The sequence below is a fragment of the Orcinus orca genome, chromosome 6 (assembly GCF_937001465.1).
Source record: "Orcinus orca chromosome 6, mOrcOrc1.1, whole genome shotgun sequence".
In the NCBI taxonomy this organism is placed as follows: domain Eukaryota; kingdom Metazoa; phylum Chordata; class Mammalia; order Artiodactyla; family Delphinidae; genus Orcinus; species Orcinus orca.
Window position 1 is genome coordinate 72161566 of NC_064564.1, and position 18725 is coordinate 72180290.

The window sequence follows — 18725 nt, forward strand, 5'->3', positions numbered from 1 at the left end:
CCTGTGAGTTCTGTATTTTACAAAACACAAGGAAAGGACTTCAGTGGATAAACGGTGAAATATGCTCTTAGCCTCCTTCTGACCTGAAATCCTTCTCTCTTTCTAGTTGCTTCCTTCTCTTTGTTGGACCAAATTCCACTGCTTCCAGTGGGCCTTGTTAACTGCCCAGGTTTTGTCATTTTACTCAGTTCATTACAAAACATTCCAAAGCGTTATCTTCTCTTGTCACAGGTAGGCCCAGTGACACACACACAACTCTTCCAGAACCTCTTCATTTCAGTACTTAAATAACCCCTTCAATCTGCCTCTCTCCTCTGAACACAGGTCTAATGTACTTGTTTGGCAGAAGGACTAGTGTTGGTGGAAGGAATGTAGACGCAAAGTCAGTGAAACTTGGATTTAAATCCTGGCTCAAGTACATCCCAGCTGTATCTTTTTGTGTAAAATCACTTCGCCTGCCTGGGCCTCCCTTCTGTGAAATGGAGATGTTTGCTACCGACCCTGTAGAGCTTTCAGAAGGATGGGGGAGGGGAATATGCATCTACCTCCTGATACAGTATAGAGGCCCAATGAATGGTGACTGATATTATTATACACCTCTTTTTTCAAGAAACTTCTATGCCTCTCGCCTCCTCTTACCTCAGTCCTTCCTTCCTTTTTTACCCCCCTTAACTACTCATACCTCTCTTCTTCTTTTTTCTTTTTTAAATTGACCTCATTGCTTATGCCTCCTCCACGAACATCCTTTTTAGCTCCTGCCTATTTTTTAAATCAGTTACTCTACAATGCTTTTCTTTCCATAAACAAGCTACAATATAATATTTTGGGACAACTCTCAAAATACGGACTTCCAAAAATAGGGCTTTAAACATGTTTCAGTGGTACAACAGAGGACTGGATGCTGCCTTGGAAGAAACCTATCTTAGAACTCGCTAACATTCATGGGGCCTTGCTGCAGATAACCCTAACATGACATGCTTTAATGTGTGTGTGTGTGTGTGAATATATATTCACATATACACACACATATATATTCTGTAAGCATTAACAAGCTGTGTGTAGAATGCCATAGCTTCGAAAAGAAACAGAACCTTGTGATTCTTAAGTTAGTGGGAATCCTATAAGAATTTGTATTTTATTTGCTTATATATTTTTATAAATTTACCATTAACCAAGGTGCCTGACTCCTAAAGTATGAAATGCGAGCACCAAAGCCTGCTGAAGCTGCCTGGGGATCCCTGGTGGGGCCTGGCCATCCCCGCTTCTTCCCAGGCCTTTTCCTACTGCCACTAGAGCGTGGAGGGGCCCATCGTGTTAGCAGAGGAAGGAGTCTGTTCCTGCTGGAGAAGCCCAGAGCACACCCGGTGCCCTCTGACCTGGCACCACTTTGCACCTTGAACTGGCATCCTCTCCAGCTGGGCACTTGAAACAGGCCCTCACCACAAACTGGTCTGGGAGCCAGTTGGATCCCTGCCTCCTTTATTCTTGGAACAGAAGAGGACTCAACCTGCTCCTCTGGAAACTTGCTAAGACATGGAAGTGAGGTTATGTGGAAGTGAGGTGTGTCCTACCTTTCAGAACCTTGGGAGTGTAGAAGGGGACACTTTGGGAAATCAAGTTGGGAACTACTCTTACAGAAAAAAACACAACCAAAAGCAAATGGGCCCTTTGATCTAAAGCTGCATTTTACTGTTAAGCATCTCTGGGGACTTTAAAGATTGACACTCCGCATCTCCATTTACTTCTTTGAGGCTTTGTCAATACATATGGATTTCTGAAAATCATTGTGGAAACACAATCAGACATGACTGGAGCATCCAGTCTGATGGGTTTGTGGAGGGTAACCAGTCAGCCATACAGAAGGGAGCTGGACACGTGGGCCCCACTTCTCAAAGGGACAGCCTTACAACCTGCAGTATATGGTACAAGAAAAGCAGTATGCCCCAAGCTTCCCAGACCACAAGACTCACCTGGGAAGCTTGTTAAACACAACCGCTCGGGCTCCTCCCTGGAGATTTCATTTAGTGGGTCTGTGATAGGGCCAGGAATTTGCATTTCTAACACAATCCCTTATCATCATGGAAGTTTTGGAAATACCAGGCTGAAAACTCAGCCCTTTGTCTAGGGCAGTGGTTCTCATCCCTGGCTACTCATTACAACCACTTGGGAGCTTTGAAATATCCTGATGTCCTGGCTGTGCCCCAGAACAATGTCAACAGAATCTCCAGGAAAAGAACCCAGGCATCTTTTTAAGTAGATAAACGTATCGATTAAATAGAACTCAGGTTTGTTTTTTTTAAGCACTCCAGGTGATTCTAATGCGTAGCCAAGGCTCAGAACCACTGGCAAGGCATCTGTGATTTAAAAACATTCTGGGCTGATAGATAATTCTTGATACTACTACTGGTTTCTTTCATGCTCTAGATCAGGAGTCTGTAAACATTTTCTGTAAAGGACCAGATAATTTTTAAGGCTTTGTGGGCCAGATGGTCTCTATCGCAAGTAATCAACTCAACAGTTGTAGCACAAAAGCACCCACACTATAGGTAAATGAATGAGTTTGGCTGTATTCCAGGAAAACTTTTTTATGGACACATGAATTACATGTGAATTTCATGTAATTTTCATGTGTCACAAATTAGTCTTCAGTAGATTTTATTTCAACTCTTTAAAAATGTAAAAAACATTCTTAGCTCACGGGCCACAATAATGGGCAGTGGGCTGGGTCTGGCCTGTTAGCTGTAGTTTGCCACGCTCTGTCCTAGACAATTAAAGCAGTCTAATATAAGAGAAAGGTAGGTATTCAATAAATGATAGTTTATCATTGTTGCCTGGGTGGATGAATAAAACACTGACCTTTGCTCTGCAATGGGACCAGCCTAGGAATAACAAGTTACATTTATATTGTGCTTACGTGTTCCAGGCCCTGTTCTAAGTGCTTTACATATTTTAACACAGTTAATCTTTACCAAACCTTATAAAGTAGGTACTATTACTATCCCCATCTTAAGAAAACTGGGAACGTAGTGCTAAAGTAACTTGCTTAAGATGACACAATAATAAAGAGGCCCAGACAGGATTTCTACTTAGGCTGTCTGACTGCAAAGTCCATGCTTGCCACCACTCTGTTGTTTTCTGCAAGGTAAACATAGTGTATATCTGCATGCAATAGATAAATAGAAATGATTTCTGCATGCCTTAGTTATTTTTTTGGGGAGGGGGGAAGGATTTTTTTTAATGCTAATAAATTTAAACTTTAAATTTTTACTTCACTAAAAAGATCATATTTGTATTTTAATAATTTCCCATCCTCTTTGAAGACCAAACTTTAAATTATTGGTTTTCAACTTGTGGCAGTTTTACCCCACAAGGAGACATTTGGCAATGTCTGGAGACATTTTGGTTTCCTACTTGGGGGCTGGAGACTGCTACTGGCATCTAGTGGACAGAGGCCGGGGATGCTGCTGCGCATGGACAGCTCTCCTCAACAAAGAATTATTCCGCCCCACATGTCAATCGTGCAGAGGCTGGGAAAGCCTGGCTTAAAGCCAGCGTTGAGTGTTAGCATACAGGACCACACAAAAAGGACCTCATCTGGTCATTTGCGTCATCTCGGCCTCAGACTCAGATTATCCTGTTGCTGACTCAAGTGACTGGTGTGGAGCTGGTTGTGAAAAAGGCCAAAAATACAGATGCACTATCTTTCATCTGGCACAGCTCCACCGTTGGCTGGAGAGCAGCAGAGACAACCTGGGTCAAAGCTCACCTTAAGCTTAAAACATCATGAAAAACAGGGGCAGACGGGCCATTTCTCCCATATGAGGAGGCTATTTCAGGGATAATCTTTTATCTTGTGGGCAGAAAATATTTGCAGGGTGTGCTTACTGGACAGTATTTGCTGTGATTGTAGGTTGCTTTGCATGTTTTTTGCTGCTTTGGTTTGCATGTTGTTTAACGGTGTCAGAGCAAGAAAGGTTGTTTGATGACATACCGGATTGGGAGTAATTACACACTTCTGATCCCCATCTTTAGTGGTTTTCCTTTGAACACTCTGCTCAGCCCTTACCCACCAAATGTCCCCCCAAACCCAGGGCTGGTGTCTAAAATGGGCAACTCTGATCCATTGCTCATCCATCCAGAAAAGGGAAGCGTTTTGTAGAAGGACCTCTACTTCCCTTCTAGACTAGACTCATATTCATCTCACCTCTATTCTGCTAGTTCTCACTTTTACCATTTCCTTTCTTTTCTGCAAGGAGGAGAAATGTAGAAGCTGTGGAAGCTGCCTCACAGACTCCACAAATCTTGCAAAGCTACAGGAAAAAGCAAGGTCACAGAGCCATTATTCCTGCCTGTATGGTCTTTATATAATAATGACTTGTAGAAGAAACCACCCAGGTGTGTGAGAAACTGACATTGACTCTTTGTGGCCTTTTCTCCTTTAATAAAAGGAGAAAAGGAAAGATGCTTACAGTGTAGAACCAGAACTTCACAATGGGTGCATTGTAGAATTCATAGATTTTTCTGCCCAGGGGGATTAACCGGTGTCTGCTCTGAACTTCCTCTTCATCCTTCTTCCTGGAGGACTCCCCGTTGTTTCGTCCCAACATTGCCTACAGTGGAAGAGAACCAATACCATCACAGCAGGGTTCTGCAGAACATGTTTCAACATGTATCTCATTTTATAGATGGGGAAAGTGTGTTCATAGAACCTAACAGCTTTGTTCAGGGCCCCCAGAGATTTAGAGATTGTGCCTTCCCTAAGTGTGCATTTGCATTATACATAGAATCTATGTATCCTTTCCCTGGGATGGAAGGCCTTAGGGATACTTCTTGACCATTCTCTTCTCTTCCAGCCTGGAACCTCTGGAAGATGAGCTGTTGGAAGATACCCAGAGTTCTGAGAGACAGAAAGAGCGTAACCTGGAAAGGCCAGGAATCTATCATTCCTCCCAACCCCTCTCTCCCTTTATGTATCATGAAACAGGCAGGTCTGGGTTCTCTACTCATGCTAACGACTCTTAAGTCAAGGGTAAATTGGACTAGTAATACCTTATTTATCCGAAGGTGTTGAATATTCAAGAGGTTAAGTTATCTGTAGTGCCTGAACTTAGGAATGTCTACCCAACTCCTAGGCATATGCCTCGGTTCCCTGATTTCAAACCCTGTAAAGCCTGAATTACTGCTGGTGCTAGTTTGGTGATTCCTGGGCACACTGCCTTCCTCTGCGTGGCAGAGTCAACCAGATGGGACTGGAAGTCAGGGCTGACCAGAAAAGGCCCTAATCTCCCAAGTTATTACAGGTCTCCTTAAGAATTCACTATTTCCTCCTCATTTCTGACAGGAGAAGCGGCAACAACAATTAAACATCACAAAAAAGGCAGAACTTGAGAAAAAGCGGACACAGAAAGGGACTGGGTCCTACCCTGGACACTTAGAATCTGTGGCACCTTGGGCAACTCTTTTAACCTCTCTGAGACTTAGTTTCTTTAACTGTAAAATAAGGGTAGTAATAGCACCTGATAGAGGGTAGGTTTACAAATCAATCGGCATCTGGAACGTAATAAGTGCTCGGTAAAGATTAGCTGGTCTTTAAAGTGAACTAAGACCTTCTCGGGTACTCGTGACTGAAATGATCTAGTTGGGATCTCTCACAAGAAAAAAAAAGTATGATATTAGGCACCTATTACAGCACAATTTCTTGGCTTTAATTCTTTCCATATTGTTCTAAGCAAGGTTCGTTCTACAATGTTTGGGAAATGAAATTTTTATTAAGTGTGAGAACAGGGTAAAACCTTATAACTACTGAAGACAGATAAGAATTTGGGAGAAGAAAAAGTATAGGAATATGGGTTTAAAGTTGCAGATCTAATTACCAAAATAATTTACCTTGAAGTTGATAACAGAGACAACAACTAGATAATTCTGGTTTCAAACTACCTTACCCACAATATAGATATATTAGTTTCAACTATTTTTGTCATTGCCTCAAATATCCACTTTACTCAAATATGTAACAATCAACAAATGATTTACCTGTAACCATAGGATTTCGGGAAAGGGTAACTTCCATTCCTTTATGGACTCTCTGGCTGGAAAAGTACCTTGAACTAATGAATAGGTAAGATTCCATACTATGGCCCATCTAAGAATTTATTTTGATCAGTGAGCTGAGTCAATCTTTGTGATGGATATAGCACACTAGACAGCAATAGGGTTCTATAAATATCGATCATTGACCTCAGGAAACTCTGAAGTTACATGATATTTCTCTTCTATAATTCATAATATATGTAACATAATTATCCTACTTCTATTCTGCTTATTTATATGCTCAATAATACAAGACCATTTGGGTACACAATTAGATGAGAGTAAAGGCAGCTTGGAGGGTTTTAGGCATCTTGGAGAATGGCATCTTGGGGTAACCTCTAGGGACGGTGGCTTTCCCAACAGAGTTGTAACAATGCCCTGGGTCCGTGGATGTGTTGAGGCTTTATTAGGAAAAATTCAAGACACTTACCTAGCAAGGCAGGTAAAACAAAGTGAAAAACAGAACAATCTATTTTGCCTTTATTGTTCAAAAATATTTCAAAGTGAGTGCATTTTTAAGAGGCTTGTCTTTCATGGTTTAAGTAAAGCATTTTCGACATTTCATTAATTCCAGCTTAAGCAGCGTAACTTGCTGATTTTGTTGATTTCTTTTCCCAGTAGTCAAACATTTCCTTAGTCTACATTTCTTAAAGCAGATTGTAACAGGGTCAAATACAGACATGACTGCACGATATGGATTTCAGAATCTTTGCTGGCTAGACACAGATGTCAAGTCTGGGAAAGATCCTTTGAGGTGAACTAAGCTATTAAAGGCTACTAAAGTGAAGCAAACTGAAGCTGATATTCCATGTATAATTTTGGAAGGGCCAAGGGAAAATGTTCCATTCCAAGAGAGGATATATTGGTTTAACACAGAAGCTCAAATATCAATGCTATGAAGGGAGTGGAGTTGTCAACAAGCTGTATTCTCCAATCCTGTCTGGGGTGAGCTGAGACCAGTGGTCCAGCAGTAACAGAATTTGTCATTAGGGTGAAAGAAAGTGCCACCTTAAAAACAAGTGCTGTCCAACCCTGACTTTGCCAGCCCATAAGTCCTTTCCTTCCTTTCCTTCTCCCTGCTGTTTCAGCCTGTGGAGAATCAGCTCAGGCAGTAACGCTGTTGTGGTGTCTTCTACTTGGGTTCTCAGTAGACAACGGCGGGGGCTATTTGGGAAGTAGACTGCTCTTAGTCCAGAGATGCATCTTTTATTGTGGCTTCTTGAAAGATCAGATCCTCAAAACTCTGGACTGAGCAGGAGAGGCAGCTGCCTCTTTTGTTATCTTCCTTCAGACCCACCAGAAAGATACTGCTTTAGCTTCTGGCTACCTTCCTAGATTCCTTCTTTGAGCCTTCCTAGGATGTACACCAATGTCAAGGCCATGTCATACTTGACACAGGAGGCCCATGCGTCCCTACTGGATTCTTTCTACTACGTGGTGGACCAGACCAGCTGAGCTCCTACATTTGAGACTAGGAAGAAATTCTTTGCATCCCTTAGCTTTATCAGGTAAAAGCATGGCCAGTGGAGTCTGCATGCCTGGGTTCTAATCCTGGCTTTGCAACTAATTAGGTGGGTAACCTTGGACCATTTAACCTCTCTTGAGCCTCAGCTTCCTCATCTATAAAATGGTATAACAATAGTACCTACCTTGTGGGCTTGTTGTGAGGATTCCATGAGTAAGTGTATGGTTAAGCATTTAGCACCATTATAGCAATATTAGCAAACATCTACCATGTGCTAGGCACCAGTCTACATTAGTTACATGCACACTTGTTACATAGTTTACATGTACCTGTGAGCTAGTAATAATAATAATGTCATTATTCCCATGTTAGAGGTTAAGAAACTGTGCCCAAGGTCCCACAGTGAGTAGGTGACAGGGCAGGATTCTGGCTCCAGAGCGCACACTCTTTACCCCTCTGCTGAAGCATTCAATGAAGATTTTGTATTACTACTACCAATGTTTCTGCTAATGATCAAAATATCATTTCCTATCCTTGAAGGGGTTCAGAGGCCAAAATTATGGTAAGTTCTTCAGGCAAGACAGTCATTTGATCCTGTCATAGAGGAAAGCAGACTCCTCCACTAATTTATATAAGGATCCTGAAACTGAAAGCAAACATAGGACTTGAACTCAGTGAGTCAAAAGCAGTGAATGATTAATCAATCAAAAGAGTGGCCCGATGCATAGCCCCTGTTGTACTTGGGTCTGGGAATGTGCCTGCAAATAGATCTTTAGGAAGGACCTACTGAAGGAAATAGTGTTTATCTGGAGGAAAATCAATTCGCAGGGTGGTCCCACTTAGGATAATAATGCCAAGGCCTTTTGTCACCTGAGCAAAACCAATTTTTGTTTTTTCCCCAAACAGCTTCTTCTGGCTCGTCACAGTAATTGGTCAGGGTGGTGGGGAGGGTGGGGGGTATCCAGGAAGTCCTGTGGAGCTGTTGCCTTATGTCTCCAAAGCTCTGAAGCCTTGTTTGTCCCTTTAATAGCATGTGATGTTTTTAGACTTTGGATACAATCCAGTGGTAGTCATGCTGCTCCAGCAGGGGTTGCAGGAAGCTGTCCCATGCCCAGCTGCCCCATTCCCCCTACAGAACAAACCATCCATGCTCTATAATTATACCAGGAAGAGCTAATAAAAGCCTTCCATACAAACCCCAAAATTCAATTAGTGCTGTATTTGTGAGCCTGACCTCGAAGACAGATAAAGGCTTAGCTTCTGATCAGCACAACGGCTCCAGCTCAGTGGAGCCAGCTGCTCCCAAATCAGATTCCCTTTCCTTCTTCGTGTGCTAAGACTGCCACATCACCTGTTGTTTATAAAGTGTCGCCTGTTTGGAAAATTCAGGGTGTCTTGCTTCTGAATTTCATTGGGTTGTTGAGTGCCGCTTACCTGGCTGAAGGATTCGAATCAGTCCCTTTAGTTATGTTATTTGTGCACAGAGAGGACACTTATTTTTTCTTGGCTGCACCATGAGGCATGTGGGACCTTATTAGTTCCCCGACCAGGGATCAAACCTGTGCCCCCTGCATTGGAAGCACAGAGTCTTAACCACTGGACCGCCAGGGAAGTCCCCGAGAGGACACTTTTGTAATAACCTGGTCTCAATACTTAAATGAAAGTACCTGGTGGGAAGCTGACCTCAAGAGTTATTAAATCTTAAGCCATATCCATGGGAGAGGTGGATTAGGGGTTCTCCCCTCTGACAATAACTGAATAGTTTTTTTCTTACTGTCAGTTCCATGTCCTCTTCGTCTTTTTCCTTCGTGGGCTTCTCCGGTTCTTCTTGCTCCTTCTCTTGGAGGTGAATTTCCTGGGCCTGAGTCATATAGGGCATGTCATCTTTGTTCTTGAACTCCAAGCTGAGAATTGAAGGAGGAAGTAGAATTCCCAGAATTACCTAAAGTAATAATAATGATAATAATAATAATCACATTTAAAGGATTCAGATAAGGGTGGTTGCTTAGAATCAGAGAGCCTGGGGGGTGGGGTCTGTGTGTGTGTGATGTGAGGGTGTATGAGTGTTGGGTGTGCCCACAGTGGGGACCTGCATATCTGAATAACTAAGAACATCCATGCTAAGAGGGTCACTTCTGCCCACATGACTGGGAACTGTTAACTGTTAACTCACAGTAGCTCAGTCTGATCTTGGAGAAACAAAGCATCTTATCCAAATACATCTTATCCAATTAACACCTACTTTGCATGAGGGAAACAGAGGAAAAAGATTCTACCCAAGGCAAAAATGGGAAAAAATCCAGCTTCCCATCGAGTCACTTGATGGCACTTTGTGAAGTCAGTTCATACTTACGTCCACTGGCATTTATTTATTAATATGCCAAGTGGAACTGATTATGTGTCACCTGGTTATCTCTGTAAAAAATACTGTCCTAAGTTGACCTTGAGAAAGTCCATGTAGGAAAACTGTATTCATTTTAGAGCATCCCCCAGCATTTGCTACTATCCAACAGAAACCCCCCACACACACGTGGGCTCTGTATCACTATGAGAGTCCCTCTGCACAAATGCCCCAGGAGGCTCAGCACTGTATTTCTCTCATTATAAACCACATGCTTAAATCTCCACGTGATGACACTAAATTCATTGGCTTTTCTCATGAGAGGGCAATAATTTCATTCTCTATTTCCAGGGACCAAGTTTCTGAATGATAATACTGACATCTGATTTGTGTTTCCTAAATCTTCTCTCACCTCTTCCCTCAGTCCTAAAATGGTTCTGTGTACAAGGCTTCTGAATACAACCCTCCCTGAAGAAAGTATACCAAGGTGAGGGGCTAAGAGAGGCCATGAAGGATAAGTAAAAATGATTCTCAAGTAATGAGGCAGGGACAGTCTGTGCTCGAGTGCCCAGGGACTTGAGAGCAGCTAAGGGAAAGGGGAGAGTGGTGACCCTGACTAAGGGTGCCTGGCAGGCCTGGGAACGCTCAGGTGGCATGCCTGGCAGTCTTCAGGGGACATGACACCCTGTCCTCAGAGCTGAGAGCCAGGCTTGGCATTGTTTGCAGTGTAGTGATGGAATGCCCATGACCCACTTCATGGAACCCTTCTGTGACTCTGGGCCAAGAGCCCACAGAAAGGGTGGAGTTGGGGAGGGTTGCTGGTTCAATCAGGGTGGCCTCAGCAGACTGCTCTGGTCTGGTGGCCCTTTTATTTTGGGCTGACCTCAGAGTTACCTAGAGCAGGTAGTTCTAGGTAAGTATAAGCCTGGCTGGCTTCAGTTGTAACAGCCACAGACTCTAAACAGATAAAGCATTTTAAAACATTCTTTCCATCTTCCCTTCCCATTTTTTTGGTCTTTTAAAAAATTCTCTCAGTTTAATGTTTTGCTTGTAAAACACTGAAGAAAACAAAAAATCAAAAGCCACTTATTATCCTATTTCTTATACTTTCAACCCCAGGGGTAACCACTACAAACAATTTACTGTGTATCCTTTCTATTTTTTTTAATAAAAAAATGAAGTTGTACAAATAGAACTATACATGTACATGCTTTAAAAAAACCAAAGAAATGGACTCAGGCTCTACCCGTTGGTCTGCAACTTGTTTTCCTTCAATGAAAAATAGATCAGGATTATTTAGCAACATCTTTACATATAAATCTATCTCATTTTTATTTCATTTAAAAAATTTCTAAAGTACAGCTGATAAGAGCCAATGTCTCTTTATGGTGCCAAGGAGGGGCCAAGGCATTCAGGCTCACATGGAGGTGAAAGGTTGCCTAAGTAAGTGTCTCCTGGTGCAGCATGGCTTGTGACAGAGCAAATGATACCTCCTATGGTACCCCTGTGTGACCATCACCTTGGATCTTCTGAGAATATTACTGTCTAGGCATGCCATCTCTAAAGGTTCTGATTTAGCAGAACTTGGGGTAGGCCCTCGTCTCTGTATTCAAAAAAACAACCCATTATACAGAAGATTCTGATGCACAGTTGGGGCTCAGAACCACCCTCCCGAGTTAAGAGAATGCCCACTACCACTGCAGATTTGGCTTGGAAAGCTCCCACCAGCCCTCTGGCCCTCATAGCCAACAGGGCCTTCTGGACTCACTGACCTTGAGGCCTGAGTTCTTGCGCATCCGGAGCCGACCCATCCACATGTCCGTGAGCAACATCTGGCTGCATGTGTGTGCGATGAAGTCACGGTGCTTGGCAGCTACTGCGAGCTGCAGGCATGTGGCGTTGCTCCAGTTCTTCAGCTCATACGTCAGCAGTTTCATGGCCAGCTGCTCATCCTGCTTGTAGGACTGGTCCAGGAGCTCCACGGCCAGTTGGCCAAAGTCCCTGAATGAGAGAATGTGAGGAACTGTCTTTTGGCCATCTTGGAGACTTAGATGATGAAAGTGGGGACCCACTGGCCAAGCCACAAAGGGTGGTTGCTGAGTGGTCTAGTTGTTCCTTATGGGGTCTAGTCTGTTCATTCATTCATTCAGGCAACACCCATTAAGCATCTACTGTGTGCCAGATACCATGTTTAGAACTGGGGGTGTAAGTCAAATGAAGCACAATCCCTGCACTCAAGGCCCCCAGTTCAAGGCATATGGATGTGGAAGGCAGACCCAAAACCCAGAGTGCAGTATGTCTTCTTAAATGTGACAGACCTCAGTTCAGAGCTGGGCCTTGTCAACCATAAGTGTGTGATCTTGGACAGGTTACTTAAATTCTCTGAGTCTCATTTTCTTCAGGTGTAAAGTATGCATCATAAGGGACCTACCTCTTGAGGCAGTTGAGAGGATGAAATGAAATCTATATATCTGTATGTACCTCTGTATCTAGCACTGTGCACTGTAAATGTTAACTGTTTGTGTCCGCCCTCTGTGTGCACCATTGGGTTGATTCTGTCTCCCCTTGAAGTATTGGATAGCTCAAAAAACCTGTATCTGGGGACCACCTTCCCTTCTTCTCCCCTGACCACGCCATTTGCTAGGCCGTCCAACCTGGAGTTGTGGTTCAGCTCCTGGGAGATGTCATCAACCATGTCGTTCTCGGAAGCCTCGTGGGCCATGGCTTTGCAGAGCTTACAGGCCACCAAGGCCTTGGCCATGGCCTCCTCGCCGTGCTGCCAGAAGAACAGGGCCATCTTCTGCCGCTTCATCAGGACGGCCCACACCATCAGCTCATGAAAAGGGAAAGGGAAGTGGTTGATCTCAGGGTCATCCAAGTCAATGTCCACCTCTTCTTCACGCTTCTTGGTTGTCTTTCTTCCTCGCCTCAAGGGAACATCATCCTGTAATTTTAGGGAAAAAACACAGAGATGGAGTTAGAAATGAATCCACTCAATTCAGTAAATAGTTCTTGTATGTCTACTACTGGCCCAGCTCTGGAATAGATACAGAAAAAATGAACTGTCTTTTCCTAGCTTCTATTCTAAAAGAACTCACAAGCCCCTGAATGCCTAACTTTAAAACAAGTTATAATAAATGAATAAGCACAGTCCTATGGGAACATGTCAGTGTTATACTTTAATTTTAGAACAGTATTTTTTTTTTTTTTTTGCGGTACGTGGGCTTCTCACTGTTGTGGCTTCTCCCGTTGCGGAGCACAGGCTCCGGACGCGCAGGCTCAGCGGCCATGGCTCACGGACCCAGCCGCTCCGCGGCATGTGGGATCCTCCCGCACCGGGGCACGAACCCGTGTCCCCTGCATCGGCAGGCGGACTCTCAACCACTGCGCCACCAGGGAAGCCCTAGAACAGTATTTTTTAATGGGCTTTTTTTTTTTAACTTTTGTCCATTCTTTTCCTCTACAAGTAGGGTTATTTGTACCTCATGATGGACAGCACTACCCTTTCCACTGAAAAGACAAGGACATCCTATACTTGCAATTGGATATACGATAATAACCACATGAACAGAAGATGGGAGACAGATAATCTTTCTTGAGTTTCTGAATACTTCATTAGATGCATTTGTGAAGAATTTCTGGTCTTTGGATCTGTTGCCATTTGTAAACTTCCATGAATAGATTTCACTTACTGGAATTTATATGCTTTCTTGGTTTTCAAGTCAGTATTTCAAATAGGATTTTTTTTGTTTGTTTGCAATGCTAATATAACCCCATGATAGAATTTTCAAAGCTACTGTGACCTGCCCCCTCGACACTGGAAAAAATTTCACCTCCTTATTTTAGAATCATGTACTAAGCTCTACCACTGGAATGACCTTATATATATATATATATTTTGAAATGTGTAATAAAGAGAATAAACAATTGACACTAATAATTTAAGCAAACACTTACCTCCATTCCCAGCAGTTTCAAGGCTTTGGGCTGTTAAAAAAAATGTTATGCACAAAGTTAGATTTCTTTATAGAGGTAAGAAAAGAATCCTAATGTATCTTAAACAGGTAATGGAACAAATCTATTGTACCACACAGCATGTATTCATTTCACTAAATAAAACACCACAGGGGAAACTCTTTATAGAAATTCTAAGAGAATTAGGGATTTAGTGATTTTGGTAAATTACAGACAATTAGGAAACTGGAGAGGCATAATGAGATTGCCCGAGGGTAGAGCCTGCAGGTTTATAATCTCTTTTGTGGACCAAGATTTCTTCCATCATCCTAAAACCATCCCGCTAGGCCGACCTCTCCATGACATCAAGCACTTGAGTGAACAATGAGACAGTCAGGCAAACTATGAGATGTTTCCCAAACCTCTGAAAGACCTCTATTATCTGGAGACTTGGGATATTATTCAGAAATACTATATGTTGAGATGCTTCACGCTGGTTATCTCTCTTTGCTGCTGTCCAGTAGAGCAAGGGTGAGTGGGACCAGAGGGGCATGTGCTGACGGCAAAAGGCACTCACGGCATGGAAAGTGTAAGCACACACAGTAGCACCACCGGTGATGCTGGGGATGTGCAAAACAGGCACAGACCAAGACGGAAGAGAAGGCAACTCAGCAAATTATAGAACAAGATGGAACTCATACAGATAAAAATCTTTGGGGGGGGTCCTCAATAATTTTTTATAAATAGATCCCAAGAGCAAAAACCTTGAAAAGTGATGTGGTAGATAATAAGATTATTTGAATATAATTACTATTCTCTGATCATTAAGGTTCACCTTTTTTTTTTTTTTTTTTTTTTTTGCGGTACGCGGGCCTCTCTCTGTTGTGGCCTCTCCTGTTGCAGAGCACAGGCTTTGGACGCACAGGCTCAGCGGCCATGGCTCACGGGCCCAGCCGCTCCGCGGCATGTGGGATCTTCCCGGACCGGGGCACGAACCCGTGTCCCCTGCATCGGCAGGCAGACTCTCAACCACTGCACCACCAGGGAAGCCCAAGGTTCACTTTTTTTAAATGAGAAAAATTACTTTTTTAATATACAAAATGACTTATTTAGAAGTTGAGCATGTCATCTCAATTCATAGCATGTAGAAAAGCTAAAAAAGGTTCACTTTCAATGCCAGTTTCTGGTTTGAATTGGATCTAGTGAGGAAAAGAAAGAAGTGTAACACCCAGCATATTCCTTTTTTTCTTTTTTCTTTTTTCAACAGATTTGACGGCAGAGGGAAGAAGAGGCAGGGCAATTGCCTTGTCATCTGATCTCCCCCTTGGAGATGACAAAGCAGCCGCACTCCAAATCTACTGCACACTAGTCCTCCCCAGAGTCCAGGAAATGGGATTTGCTGCCAGCCTCACCCTCTTGGGGCCAAAGAGATTGTGGTAGAGCGTCCGGAAGCGCTTTCGCGTGTAGTTGCAGCGATAAGCCCCTCCCATCAGGTACTCGATCACCAGGCCGATGTCTATCAGGCTGATTCTGTAGTCTGGGGGCAGGTTCCCCTATCACGGAAGAATGGAACAAACAGACACATCCAAAAGACAGCATGGTTTACTAGGGATTCTATTCCATGTGTTCTGTAACTATTTTAGAGTAAAATAATAATAATAATTAAAAAAGAAACATATGAATGTATTATTATTCTGGTTAATCAATTCACCTTAAAATAGATCCAACCGAAACCTGGATATTCTCGCTTGGAAAGAAGACATAAGTTAAATAAGAAGATGCAGTAATCGTCGGCAATAACAGAAAATCAAAATATTTATTCAAGTCTTCAGCTGGGGAGAAAAAAACACCAGTGTAGCAGAAAGAAACACAAGGCTAGATATGGCAAATTCTACCACTCCCAGCCACTAGGAACTATGTCCCCCAGATACTCTCCCTGGACCCCCTCGCTGCTCTGCCTCTGACCCAGGCCTGTTACTGTCCTCTTGCTGATCATTTATTTCTTCACACTCACTGAATGAAGACTCCTTCCAGAAGACAACTGTGATTACCAGGGACTGCATCAGGTGAAATATGCTGAGAGCTCAAATATCTTTTATACAAAACTTCTATTAAACTTTTTAAAAAATTGGCACCCTTTTAATAAAAGGACAGCAAGATGGATGTCATGACAAAGTCCTTTATGAACATCCCCTGTGTTTAAAGAGAAAGAGGGGTGAAATAAGAGAAGTTTTATCAACAGAATATTTATTTTCTCAGAATTAAAGAGGTTTTTCATATTTTCTTTCAGAGAATAGTGCTTCTTAAGGACCTAGAGCTATGGTATAAGTTTAATGTTGTACATATAGATGCAAAAACAAGCGTTTTTATTATTATCTGCTCATTACTGGTTTCTACTTCAAAAGGGAACTCTATAGGGTCTGAGAAAATCCTTATTTTGTTAGGTCAAGGAAGAATTAGTTCTGTTTGTGGGAAATTCTGAGCTCACAGTGAGTTCCAAGGGGTACAAATGATCAAGTCTCACTGTCTGGTTTAGTTCCCTGATGCAGAAGTGTGCTCTATACCATGAATGGCAGGGGTACCACACCGTGTTAGAAGCCTGGCACACTGCATTCTTAGATACATTTTGGAGGGGCCTGAGGGCTTTGTCCACTTTGGGGTTTGTCTTTAATGGAGGATCCATCCAGGATGCTGTGTGAGATTCCTGCCACTTCATAGAAGTGGCTCATAATAGTGGTGGTTTTCCAACTTTGTGGCATCTGAACCATCTGAGGAACTTGGTGACAATGCAAAGGTCTGGACCCTATCCTGCTTCAAGTATGAGACTCTATGCACTTTATGAGCTGTCCAGGTGATTCTGAGGTCTACTAAGTAAAGTTCAGGTGGGATTACACAGCAGAATTGGGAAATTCATAGTATATGAAGATATCATTATCTCTAGGAAATTAGCTTATGTAGTTTTATTAACTGAAGGTAGGTTTTCAGTTATCCTTATCAGCTTTCCTATGGTCAACAGCAATCACTTGAAAGGGATTCAGGATTACAGGTGGCCCACTGTATCCTGCCATCAAACCTATAACTTCATATTTTTAATTGTTTTATTTATCTTTGTATTCCCAATGCCTGGTGTATGGTAGGCATTCAATTTTTTTTTTTTTTTGGTCAAAAATGTGAATAAGTAAAACACTGAAATTAATCAATGTATTTGGGATCAAGCCTCAGTTTGGGGTTCTTCAGTATTATGTTCTCAGTAACAACTAACTAGTTACAGTTTATGAGTCACTCCTGGGTGGGAAAGCCCCAGCTATCCTCTGGTTATCAAGAAAGACCAATTGTCTGACTTCTTTAAAAGGGAACTTAGAGAAAGATTTATTTTAAGGTAGTAACTTTTTATGTATTGTCCTTTCCATAAACATTAAACTGAATCTAAAAATATTACCTGTGCAACACTTTTTCTCCATTATTTTGGGCAGGTTAACAAGACTGCGCTTTCTGTATTGTCTGGCTCTTACTGGACGGTTAGGCGAGGCTATTATTTCAAGAGTAGAAGAGCCCCAGAGCTTCTCTGGGCACATCTCGGTCAGCCTCATCTCCTGTGCATTTGGCTCCTACACGGATGACCTCCAGAGGAGGCTCACCTGATCGGTGCTATTTTCCTTGGCACTGTGAAGCTGGCAGGGGGAAGAGTACTGGCTGCGAGTCAGTTGCTCTGGACTCTGTCCATCCTTCACAAATCATCCACTTTCCCTCAAGGCCTCAGTTTTCTTCCCAGTAAAAGGGGCTAAACTCCATGCCCTTTACGGTTTGTATTGCTCAAGTACCAGGTTTCAGAAAAATCCCCAAAAGGTTTATTGTGATGCTACTGAACAACAATCATAGTGGGTCTATGAATTTGTGCCTATTTTTAGTCTTGTAACAATTTTCCAAATTTAAAACGTGGGTAATAGTGAGCCTAACACCTGTATATTTCCTTTTGAGAAACGTATGTGTGAACATCAGTTTGAATTCTAAGAACAAGAACCAATATTGCCTGAAGACCAATAGTGAATGGCAATATTTATGCTTTTGAGGTCTCTGTAAGCGTGGGTTGTCAGGAAAGTGGTAATAGTAAAATCCAAAATAAACAAAAATTTTAGAGGGGCAACACTTTTTACAAATGTTCTGCAAACACTGGCAACATTGTTTTGCAAAATTTTATGCAAATTCATAAAGGGCTGATAGGCTTACATACTACCAAAGAAGGTGTTAGAATCTTCTTTTCCTAGAAATTTCTTATATAAAGCTTGATTATTTTGGAGTGATTTTTGTATGATCTGGTCTGAAGTAGGAGAAAAGATTCTGTGACCATTCTGGGTTACTGAGCTTTGAGTGATGGCCTGAAAGGAACTGGCCTGATTTCTGTTTGACTACAAGGGGGCGATGGTCACCTAATACAAGGCAATGAGGGTTCTCTCTCTGTACTTCAATTCATGCTCTGAAAACAGGCAATGTGGACATAGTTACTTCTAAGGTCCTGTCTGTTTCTAAAGGTCCAGTTGTTTGATCACTACATGGAAGGCTGCTCTTATTTCCATGCTGCCAGGTCACTGGCCAAAGACCCCTGTCCAGAGCTTCCAGAGTTGATGCAGTTTCTAATAATCTGCTGGAATTTGGTTAGTAGAGATGGAGGCTTAGAGAAAAGAGAGGGTAAAGGGTTAGACAGGGATGGGCTTGTGCTCATAACATCCACCTCCTTTAAAAAAAAGCAGAGAAAAATGCCTCCTCATATTCCACAAGTAATGTCCAAAAGCCTCTGGAGGAGTCTTCCTTTGCTTGTCTCCTTTTCGAATAGGAAGTCAATATACTGCAGTAATATTCATTCTGCCTGCTGTTTCT

At 42.5% G+C, this 18725-nt stretch overlaps 1 protein-coding gene across 10 annotated transcripts in view; it reads right to left on the bottom strand.

Moving 5' to 3' along the window:
• TRPM3 (transient receptor potential cation channel subfamily M member 3) overlaps window positions 1-18725 on the bottom strand; it is a 536370-nt gene that overhangs the window by 73827 nt on the left and 443818 nt on the right. For 6 of the 10 annotated variants that reach the window (XM_049710919.1, XM_012535432.3, XM_004276396.4 and 3 more), the window contains 7 exons: window positions 15562-15597; window positions 15263-15403; window positions 13854-13883; window positions 12551-12840; window positions 11669-11897; window positions 9330-9497; window positions 4470-4610 (listed from right to left, as the gene is read on the bottom strand). In XM_049710919.1, coding sequence (XP_049566876.1) covers window positions 4470-4610; window positions 9330-9497; window positions 11669-11897; window positions 12551-12840; window positions 13854-13883; window positions 15263-15403; window positions 15562-15597 — 1035 coding nt within the window. The remainder of the gene's footprint in view (window positions 1-4469; window positions 4611-9329; window positions 9498-11668; window positions 11898-12550; window positions 12841-13853; window positions 13884-15262; window positions 15404-15561; window positions 15598-18725) is intronic. The other 4 variants (XM_012535433.3, XM_004276399.3, XM_004276393.4 and 1 more) reach the window with 1 other exon arrangement.